This window comes from Bos indicus, chromosome 11 (assembly GCF_029378745.1).
Source record: "Bos indicus isolate NIAB-ARS_2022 breed Sahiwal x Tharparkar chromosome 11, NIAB-ARS_B.indTharparkar_mat_pri_1.0, whole genome shotgun sequence".
Taxonomy (NCBI): Eukaryota; Metazoa; Chordata; class Mammalia; order Artiodactyla; family Bovidae; genus Bos; species Bos indicus.
Genome location: NC_091770.1, coordinates 48,374,965 through 48,386,640, shown reverse-complemented (window position 1 = coordinate 48,386,640; position 11,676 = coordinate 48,374,965). Strand labels below are relative to the sequence as shown.

The 11,676-nt window shown below is 41.3% G+C and overlaps 1 protein-coding gene across 1 annotated transcript; it reads left to right on the top strand.

Moving 5' to 3' along the window:
• The first annotated feature begins 1,685 nt into the window (after window positions 1–1,685).
• On the top strand, window positions 1,686–8,209 carry MRPL35 (mitochondrial ribosomal protein L35). The gene is made up of 4 exons (XM_019970303.2): window positions 1,686–1,789; window positions 3,674–3,863; window positions 4,728–4,872; window positions 7,863–8,209. The coding sequence occupies exons 1-4, from the start codon at window positions 1,747–1,749 to the stop codon at window positions 8,049–8,051; spliced, it is 567 nt and encodes a 188-aa protein (XP_019825862.2). The 5' UTR covers window positions 1,686–1,746; the 3' UTR covers window positions 8,052–8,209.
• Window positions 8,210–11,676: the final 3,467 nt, after the last annotated feature.

Here is an 11,676-nt window from a genome sequence, read left to right as displayed (position 1 = left end):
TGATGTCGCTTTAAGATGGAAGGAGGCAGTAAGCCTCTAAAACCTGGAAAAGGCAATGGAACAAATTTCTCTAGAACCTCTAGAAGAAACACAGCCCTGGATACCTTGATTTTAGCATTGTGAAGCCCATGTTGGACTTCTGACCTACAGAACTGTAAGATAATAAACTTGTGTTGCTTTAAGCCACCAAATTTGAGTTAACTTGTTATAAAAGCAGTAAGAAACTAGCAAAATAAATAGTTTCTGTTTTACTTTCCAATGTAATACATATTAATAGATATAATCCATATAATTATAAGCTCTTTGGGGTCCTCAATTTTTAAGCATGTAAAGAGGTTCTAAGACCAAAAAGTTTGAAAGCCACTGCTCTAAATAAATCCTGTGTGTCTCTGTCTTGGCTCCCTCTCTTTTCACCTTAGCTCTTGGTGTTGTTACCACCAACAGTGACCTTGCTCTTGTTAAAATCCTTCCCATTCTTTAAGATCCATATTATATTCCATCTCCTTGTCCCTGATCACCTCAACCAAAAGCCTTCTTTCCTTAACTTTGAATGCACTGTGGGTCGGTTATCTGCCGTGTATTTTTGGTCTGTTCTTTAGTAAGTCGTGTTTGGCTTTTGCGACCCCATGGACTGTAGCCTGCCAGGCTCCTCTGTCCACAGGCTTTCCTAAGCAAGAATACTGGAGTGGGTTGCCATTTCCTTCTCCAGGGGATCTTTCCCACCCAGGGATTGAACCTGTGTCTCCTGCATTGTAGGTGGATTCTTTACCACTGAGGCCCTGGGGGAAGCCTGTAAATAGTGCCATATATTGTATATGACTCAAGTATCTTAGACAACGAGGATGGGAGAGAGTTGTTTATTTTCTGTTTGAATGAAACTTTTTTTTTTTAATGTGTGATCAGTAATTCTCAGGAATAAGATAAGGAATGTAAATTGTTCAGAAAGAGTTGAGATGCTGTTCTATCAAATGACAGTGCTATTGATTAGAGGAAAAAAAAGGGTGTGTGTATGTATGTTTGATATTTACATTGATTTTATTAGAGCTGGAATTCAATTTTTAAACATTTCTAATAGTGCCCTTATTTCCTATCCATTTAGCCTAACATATACCAGCTTTGGGAGAAGGCAATGGCACCCCACTCCAGTACTCTTGCCTGGAAAATCCCATGGACGGAGGAGCCTGGTAGGCTGCAGTCCATGGGGTCGCTGAGACTCGGACACGACTGAGTGCCTTCATTTTCACTTTTCACTTTCATGCATTGGAGGAGGAAATGGCAACCCACTCCAGTGTTCTTGCCTGGAGAATCCTGGAGACGGCGGGGCCTGGTGGGCTGCCGTCTATGGGGTCGCACAGAGTCGGACACGACTGAAGCGACTTAGCAGCAGCAGCAGCAGCAGCAGCATACCAACTTTGGGAGGATACACTGTATCCTCAAATAAATTGAATGAAATGAGCAAAAAGAAAATGTTTCAAATGCGGTGGTACTTAAATACATCAATTAAATGCTCAGTAAGAATTTATTGAGAGCCTACTATATGCCAAACACTATAATATAGACACTTGTTTTACAGCGCTGGAGGACAGCCTGGCATATAGAAGACATTCAATAAAGGTAGATCTGACCGTCCCTTTATTCATTTTTTCTAACTCCCTTTCTTGACTCCGCCCAGGTTAGTTTTCCTAAAGTCCCTCTTGTCTTGAGGTTTTTAGACCCAATGCGGCTGCCGTACAGCAGCGTTGCAAGATGGCGGCCTCCATGTTCGCCGGTGCGGTGAGAGCAGCCTCCGGTCAGTGAGAAGCGACGCCCTCGGTTTATGCCTTCATAGAAGCGGGGACTGGCGCGGGAGGGAGTGGACGTTTAACGTGGGTGGAGGTTAACAGGAAAAGAAAAAGAAAGGAGAGGTGGTCGTTATTGAGGACAGAAGCTTGTTGCGAATTTTCTCTGGAGAGGCCTGTATTCGATTTCAGCTCCAGATAGCGCCGAAATTCTTGGACCCTCGCGGACCTGGGGTTTCCCCCGGTTTCCTCTTCCGTACCGGCTCGTAGCCATTCCTCTTTCCCTAGAAAACAATCCCGAAGGACGAGGGTGGGGGTAGGGGGGTTGTGACGAAGACAGAAAAGTTCCACCAAGGCCAGGATCCGTCATTCCCAACCTTTGACCTTGAGGTGTTATTTAATATCTTTGAACTTAAGAGGCTACGGCTCTAAAATAGGGCTGACAGCATCCATGGAAATTTCCTTGCGTCCTGTCTGGGACGTGGTGTATGCATGAGATTCAGGCAGTGTGCAGGGGATGTGCCTATTTGGTTCCCTCAGTCCCCGTACAAGGGGTCTTAAGAGAGACAGGAGTGAAGGATTGCCTTCACTCCGAAGACTTCTGCAAAGGTTAGAGATCATTCGGATACGGTTTTAAAGAGTCCCATGGACAGAGGAACCTGGTGGGCTATGGTTCATCCAGTTGTCGAACATTTCCATCATTCTGTGGAGTTTTATCAATATGCACACTATTATTATTATTTCTAATTTTTATTGGAATATAGTTGATTTACAATGTTGTGTTACTTTCTGCTGTATAGCAAAGTGGGTCATACATACATATACATATATTTACTTCTTTTAGATTCTTTTCCTATGTAGGTCATTTCAGAGTACTGAGTAGAGTTCCCTTATTAGACCTACTGAGTAGGTCCTTATTAGTTATCTATTACATATATAGTAGTGTGTATGTATCAGTCCTAATCTCTTGGTTTATCCTTAACCACTGGTAACCATAGATTGTTTTCTTCATCTGAGACTCTTGAGTCCCTCACTAGTCTCAGTCAGAATCTGCAAGTGGAGCCCGAACTCTGTGAGTGATTCTGCTTTGCAGCCGTGGACTCTGAGTCTGGTGATTGTGTGAAAGATTGATAGAGAAGACACCTAGCCCCTCCATAATCTGCCTTCTGAGCTGCCACCACTCCTCCATGTTAGGTCCGGTCCCTGCTCCCAACAAGGATTTGTCTCAGCTTCCTCACCTTTGCATGTGCTATCCTACTTAGACACTGTGCCTCCCCCTCTTGTGGCCTGTTCATTTTTGAGACGGAAACTCAAGTACCTCTTATGTTGTCTTTATGAATCCTTTTTCTGCCACTCTGCTGTCTCTCCAAGGAGCTGTGGAGCTTTCATAGCTCTGCCATGCTGTTTCCTGCGTATGGGAGTTCTGTGTCATCACAGTGTAAGCGCTGGTGGTGGGAATTAACTTTACATATGTTTTGTCCTCTACTGTTGACCACAAAACTAGGACATATCAGACTGGATTGTGGTGGTGGTAGCATCTCTCTCTAACTTAAAAAAGGATTGACTTATACACAGATGGGTAATGTTGTAGTGTATAAGCTATATCGCAATAAGAATAAAAAGCTCCATGTGTGAGTCTGATGCTCAGGACCCATTAATTAATTATAGCACTTGGTTGCTTTGATGTTACTTTGTTTTAAATATCTGGATGTGTATTTTGTTTGTTTGTTTTGGCTGTGCCCCTTGGCTTGCAGGATCTTAGCTTCCCAATCAGGGATCGAACTCAGGCCCCAGCAATGAAAACACCAAGTCCTAAACACTGGACTGCCAGGGAATTCCCTGGATGCATATTTTGGAGTGTCATATTAAGTATACATGCTTTTCTCTCTCTGCAGGAATTTTACGGCCCCTGAACATTTTGGCATCTTCAGCCTATCGAAACTGCACCAAGAATGCCTGTCTTAATTCTATACTGTCCTCCCGACATTTCAGTCATATTCAGACACCAGTTGTGTCCTCTGCTCCCAGACTGATCACATCTGTCAGAAACCTGACATGTGGGCAGACTGCCACAGTCCTCAATAGGTTGAGTATTATATTTTAGTAAACATGACTCTTGGACAAAAATTCTAAAATCTTCATGCCTACCACAATATCTTAGGAGTAGGTGAGATTCTGTGCCTACCAACAGTTGATTATATAGACTTTGCTTGATAAGATTAGAGAATATGTATGTTAGTGGAGACAACTACTCAGGACCCACTTCTGATGTTCTAGATGTGGTTTTCTGGGTGGAAGCTGTCAGCCAAAGTAGAAGCTGGATAAGATGCTCAACTTAACAAGGCTTCACTGCACGTGGTGCTCATTCAGTCAGCCAAGGTTTAGTTTAAGCACTCCTGGGTGCCCAGCACCATACTCGGCAGAAACCATACAAGGATAAAAAAGTTGAAGCCCTCAAGGAAGGTTTTTTAATTTTTATTTATTTATATGACTGCATCAGGTCTTAGTTGTATCATGTGGGCTTCTCTGGTTGCAGGGTACAGGCTCTAGAGTAGGCTGGCTCGGGAGTTGCCCCACGGCATGTGGGATCTTAGTTCCCTCACCAGGGATTGAATCCACGTCCCCTGTATTGGAAGGCAGATTCTTAGCCACTGGATCATCAGAGAAGTCCCCCTCAAGGAGTTTCTAATCTAGTGGGCAGGTAGGTAAGAGATCAGGTGATTAAGCTATGCCAGCATAAATTCTCAGGGATTAAGGGAGTAGATTATGGAGGGCTTGCAAGTTGATGATAGTTGCTATTCTTATGGGTAGCATCATGGATCATTTGAAGTAGTAGTGTATATTGAAAGTCATCTTTATTCCAGTGGAGCTGCTGCTTTCATTTCTACGAAGTGGATTTTATCCTTTAATGTCTTATTGCTGAGTTTAAATTTTTTAAATGTATTTTAGAATGGCCCTCTTGCTCCCGAACGTCCTGAAGCCACCAGTCAGAACTGTAACGTACTGCAGTTCGAGAAAAGGCAAGAGGAAGACTGTGAAAGCTGTCATCTATAGGTTTCTTCGACTTCATAGCGGCCTGTGGCTAAGGAGGAAGGTGGGTCTTCACGTGGTGACTTGCTTAGAAAAGGAGTGTGAGGTTAGATGGAACTGAAGCAAAATTCAGTTAGCCTGTTCCTTGGTACATCTTCCCCACATCTTAGCAGTAGCTTTTACAGTGCTGTGCTTGAGTCCCAGCTTTGTGGGCATCTCTTCATGTAAGCGAATCCATGTGAAGAAAACATGTTTTAGCATTCATATAACAAAATATTATTCACAATGGCAGAAGTCTGTACTGCAGAACAAGTTCCTCTCAAGTCTCTTACACATCTGGCTTATCTAAAGATTACTCGAATCCCTTTGAGGCTCCTAATGTGTAGTATCTTGTAGGGACGCTCTGTTTAAGCTCCAAGCATTCAAACAGTAGAGGGGACTTCAAGGACTTAGCTCCATGGTGAGGTTTGGGACTGAAGCACTTCCAGCTGACCCTGGATTAGGTTCTCAAGGTGACTTAATCTTTATGGCGGAATAGTAACCCCTCATAATCCCCGCCCCTTCTTTTTTTTAACTTTACAAGTTTTTGTCTTTCAGTGTGTATGATTGGCAACTGTATCAGACAGAACTCTTAGTATTTAATTCTGATCAGGGACCACGGCTTCTAGAGGGGGACTCTGACAGATTACAGATTATTCCTGTTCTGTCTTCTCCCACAGCAACAGGTGGTAAAAGTGAATGTGGGCTTTTTCATTCATATCCTTAATTATTCATGGAAGCAGAATGGGTAGTAATTAGAAAGCAGCTGAAGACCCGAGTTTTCTAGGACACTGATGATAACTATTCAAATCCTAATTCCCTTTTACTATTTGGAAGTTAACAATTCTTTAAAGGTCAAAATTTGTTTCCCTGTGAAAATAAAATAATTGGTAGGATGGTCTCACTATTTGAAGGGTTAAAAGGATTATTTTCTCTCTTATAAACTATCCTAAATTTGTAGACAAATAAGTTGACTGGCACTCTCAGCTCATTTCTCCATTAGAACAGTCCTGTGGTAGTTAATTTCTTACACTAGTCAGTAGAAGCTCATGTAATCCGTAAGTACCTGAACTGAGTAATTCAACAGATAGTTGTGAATTTTGTGCCGTTGGAAACATTCCTTCCCCTTTGCTAGTAATTATTTCCAGGTCCACATGTTACCCAAGACAAAATGAAATGGCTGGTCTTCCTTGCCTTCCTTCCCACAATCCCTTTTATTGGGCTCTGAAACCCTCACAGTAGTATAAATGACCTGGTCAAGCTCCCCAATCATAATACCTAGTCCCTGCTCAAGACCCCCAAAGTATTCCATATACAGAACAGCCTGCTTTATCAAAATCTGATTTTAAGAAGAAAACAAAAAAATCCAGATGGGTTAATCTACACTAATGTATAAAAACATTAGTATAAACATTTGTATAAATGTTTATATAATATAAATTATTTTAAATAGTATAAATATATATATACTTACATGTATAATGTAAATATAAAAATATTTGTATAAAAACAAATTATTTTCTGCAGCACAGTTTCATCCAAGTGTTCCTAATTTTTAGTCTTTATTCCATTTCTGACCCTAGAGACTAAGAAGTCTCAAGCACTTTCTCAGTGGCCACAGAATAATCTTTGAAGGAGATAATTCTGTTGGTGACGGGCAGGACAGTAAGCTAGCTAGGTAGTTAGCTATCAGATCCACAGGGACCCAGTTTGGCTTGCAAACTAGAAAACCTGTTAAACAGATATAGGGATTTTGCTTTGAATCTTTCAACTTAAAATTGTAAGTAATGAGAAGTAACCATTTAATCTCTGGCATTGTAAAGTCAGAACTCTGAAATAACCCTTCCTTCTTTCTAAGCATCACTGTACTCTAGAAGTTGCTAACCACCAATGACACTAAGGCATGTGAAACCCATGGCACCTTTCCGTCAAAGAGTTGTGGTTTTGTTCACTTAGCATGCTGCCCTAAAGGAGCCCTTGGCTCTTTCCAATGGCTCAGGTTCTAGTCTCACCTTCCCTGTAAATTACTGTATGGTTTTAACCAAGCATTAACCTGGATGGCACCTAAGGTCTCTTCTACTTTAAATAGACTATGATTGGGACTTTCTTGGAGGTCCAGTGGTTAGAACTTCATGTTTTCACTGCCAAGAGCCCAGGTTCAATCCCTGGTCAGGGAATTCTACAAGCCACAAGGCCAAAAAAAAAGAAAGAAAAAAGAAAATAAATAAGCTGTGATTATAGTTTTTATATTCAATCTCATTATCTGTTTCTTCAGAAATTCTTCAAAATTAATAATGTATGGATGATATATAGGCAGTTCTGGATTAAACATACGGAGTAACTATTCCTTCAGCACTCTTCCTAATAGTTTTCCTGTAGTCATTATTCCTCAAAAGAGTACTTATTACAGAAACTGCTCCCCAGTGTGTGAAAAGGATAAATGACACAGTATACTTGAGAACTCTGCTTCTCAGCCCTTGTAATACTTAGCTCCCATAAATGAACATAAGTGTTACCAGTTAGCTAGTACTCCATTATCCTTGACATTTGGAAGAGAGTAGTATAGCGGCTAAGAACTCTAAATAGTTCTGGGACCTCAATCTGCTACTTAACTGCTCTAATTGTTTCTCTTTTATATGTAAAATCAGAATAATAGTACATTACTGTTGAAGAGATAGTAAGGTGACGCATATAAAGTTAGCTATTAAAATTGTGTATCATTACCCTGTACTTCACAAGCCACAATTTATTTAGCTTTCTTTTCTGTGACTTTAAATAATCTTTTTAAAACCGTTAAGTTATTAATACCGTTAAGTTATTAATACTTGTTTCAAACTATGCATGCTTTCTCTGCCTACCCCCATTGAGAATCATATTTTTCTGAAAAAACATACCAGCCCCTATGAAAGTTTAGTCTCTGTTCCCAGTTGGCCTATAAACCATAAGTAGTGAAGATAATCTGTTTTTTTCTATATAATATAATGTTGTAAATGTCTTTGTGATATTATCTAACAGGCTGGTTATAAGAAAAAATTATGGAAAAAGACGGTTGCAAGAAAAAGACGCCTGAGGGAATTTGTCTTCTGCAATAAGACCCAGAGTAAGCTCTTAGATAAAATGACAACGTCTTTCTGGAAGAGGCGAAACTGGTATGCTGATGATCCTTATCAGATGTATCATGATCGAACAAACTTGAAAGTATAGATCAGAAGATCCATGATTTCTCAGTTATTAACTGTATATCTGTGTGTGTATGGTGTCTTTGCAAAGATGAAGTGGTATAAGACATGATGTAAATTGTACCAACTGATACTTGGAACATGGGGTACCAACATTAAACTTAACAATGTTTTAAAACTTAATGGATTAAACATTCCCAGATTTGTTTGGGGAAATATAAATTTTAAATTATTGATTAATTTTAACAAATGGCAGTGACTTAACTAGTTTTTCCAATTAGGCTTATTTAGTTGCAAGGCATCTCCAGTTGGGACAGACATGAAAAGAATGTAAAGCTAACAAGTTAGTTCAAGCAGTGTGACTTTATTTTAAGGACATGTGCCAGAAATACAGGAGTACCTCACACCACCCAGAACTAACCCCCAGGCCTCAGGGAGAGTAGAAATTATAGGGTGATCCTGGATCCAAGGCACCTCCAGGGGCCTCAGCAGCAGAAACGGTGGCTCTTTAGGCTTGGGTGGTCTGCCATGCACGTGACTAAGTTCTTTTTACATCACTGGCTCCATTCTCTCTCCAACTCCTCTGATTCACAGCTGTTGTTTATTCTTAGTGTCTGCTGCCTCATAATAAAGCTAGCTTGCACCCTTTGAGGTTCTTTTCTACATCATGACCCTCAGCTCCAGTTTCCCGTCTCTAATTACCAAGAGACTCTAATAGGACCATTTTGTCTTTTTATATCAGGTTTCATCATGGGTCACTGACCAATCAATGTAAGAACTGACTTTTCTTAGGTCAGGAGCCCACCCTGGCTCATTTGATTATGCTCGAGGTTCACGTAGAGCCAAAGATAGTTATGTGAGCAGTTTCCCTCAGGGGTGAGCCTGGGGTGATAACACACACCTAGTATACCAGGTAAACAGTTATCACTGAGTTTACTGGAACAGGATTTTTTATTGAGAGAAGAGATGAACTAGCCTTTCAATATGCCCATTCATGAAATAAAGAGGCTATATAAGTGGAGACAAAAACTTCTTAACCAAGAGTTAAAAGATACTATATTTCATAAAAGTTAATTTATCCCCTTGAGGTTTCATATTTTCAACTGTGAGGGTAAATGTTTTCCAGAATTTGCCACATTGTAGAATGTAAAGGGGAAAAGGTAATTTCAATCATTTTTAGAAACGATTCATGATGCATTGTTCCCTTGAAGAGGGCCAGGTAAGCAGCACTGAGGAAAATTCTGTTTTTCAGGAATGGTTATAGTCTAGGGCAGTGGTTCTCAGCTCTCCCATCAGAATCATCTGGAAAGCACTTTGAAACAGCAGAGCATTTTGCCTGGCAGAAAATCATTATTAAATACAATTATGCTTCAGTTACTGCTTCAGGTCCTTTAATAGTTGATGATGATAAGATATAGTTCAAATAAATTAAAATATAACCAAATTGACATTCTGTGGCATTTCAGACTAGGGTTATTAGAGGAGTTCCTTGAAACTAGTGTGTTCATTAAAAGGAAAAAGGGCGACAACAGAGTGTTTTAAAACTGCAAGGCCAAATGTGTGTCAGGTTCCCCTGGTGGCTCAGCAGTGAAGAATCCACCTACAATGCAGGACACCACCCTGTAATGCAAGGGACACGGGTTCAATCCCTGGGTCAGGAAGATCCTCTGGAGAAGGAAATGGCAACCCACTGCAGCATTCCTGCCTGGAGAATTCCATGGACAGAGCAGCCTGGTGGGCTACAGTCCTCGGGATCTCAAGAGTCGGTTATGACTTAGCGACTCAACCACCACCACCACCACCAAGTGTGTGTCTCTTTATGGGACCAATTGAAAAAAGAACAGACATTTGATTTGAGATGAGAATCTCAAGATCCTGAAGCATGGGATGGCTTTCTGTTCTGATGAGTTTTCATTTCCTCCTGCTTCCCGTCCCTCACAAGGGCTCCCCATCATTTCTCACTGGCCTGGTTCCTTACCTCTTCTGCTCACCCCTGGAAGCAGGATACAGCTGGTGCCCTACAGAGCCTTTCACATGCCTTCGTGACTTCTTAGTGCAGTGTAGACAACCAGGTCTTGGGGACTCAGAGCACCTTGGTTCCCCTCTAGGCCAGTGACAGGAGAGGTAGAGATGAGGACGTGCCCCGCAGCCAGAGATGGACTGAAGTGGAAGGGCTAACCAGATTTAGAAAAAGGAATTTTCATATATATGATTTTTGTTTTGTGGGTAGCAGGGCTTATCAGACACTAATTTTGTAGTTTGACAACAAAATATCTTATGAAAGGTCTAAGTGACATTCAAGTATATGTAAAAGTGTAATTTATTAAGCACCTACTGTGTCCCAACATGTAGCCACAAAACAGCTAACCCTCCTATCACCCTTCCAAGAAAGAGGGTGACACTGTCCATCCCTAGTTTAGATGTGCAGAAACTGAAGTTCACAGAAGGGAAATACATTACCCAAGGTACAGCAAGTGAGTCCCAGAACCCAGGTTGTCTCCTTGGAACCTTGTGTATTTCCAAGTCTTCCAACAACATGAAAGTCCACACTGAAATCCACAAGTGACTGAAATCTAGCACCATAAATACTAAACACTTCCTCATGACACTGAACCAAGTCAGCTTTTAAATTAGATAACTTTGCTTTTCTGTTATCTTAACCTGGTTAATCACATTTCCATTGACCATGGACTTGGCTCAGTAAATGAATGAATGAGTGGATTTTCAGCCTGCCTTTGATCTCTTCTGTCCATCTCAGAGTCATCTTCTTTACCTGCTGAGCCTATGCTTTACAGTCCTTGTGTCAAACGTTTAGGACTACAAAATCAAAGAAAAAGCATGTTTCATTGTGATGTTTCTGAGTTTCTAAGTCTTTGTGACCACCCAGTTAAGCATACAGGTACCCGTTTCTGTCTTAAGGTGAGGGCTGTAGTGGCATTGAGGGCCCCCATACCACCCGGTGCATCTCCGTGTGCAACGCCCTCTTCTGACCTGCACACGTTCTCCCGCATTTGCAGATAAGAAAGCAGGTTCCAAGAAGGAACGCAGCAGACCAAAGGTCTGTCTGCACAATTGAAACTGCCTTCCAGCCGAACTGCTCTGCTTTCACAGCTACCTAGTTTCCACTGGTGACCTTTAAAAATGTAAAACAAACATAGTGCCAGATGAATGTTTATGTGATCAACTGGTTTCAAAGCACTGATAGCATTTAGTATTTTCTCTCTGCAACAATTCTGTGCAGTAGGCACAGAGCCCAGACACCAGGCCCATTAGTGACTGCACACTCAGCTTCTAATCCTTGCTCATGAATACATTTTTTTTTTAAAGATATTTGTTTATTTTATTTGTTGGCTGTGGTGAGCCATCATGGCTGCACGCAGGCTTTCTCTGTTGCGGCCAGCATTCTCTAGTTTCAGTACACAGACTGCTCAGTGCGGTGCTTTTTCTTGTTGGAGAGCATGGGCTCAGTGGTTGTGGTGCACAGGCTTGGCTGCTCCACGGCATGTGGGATCTTCCTGGACCAGGGATCAAACCAGTGTCCCTTGCGTTGCAAGGCAGACTCTTAATCACTGGATCACCAGGGAAGTCCAAATACATTTTTTTAAAAGGATTTTCTCTTTCTTCATAAGCCCAACATTTACAAAGATGTC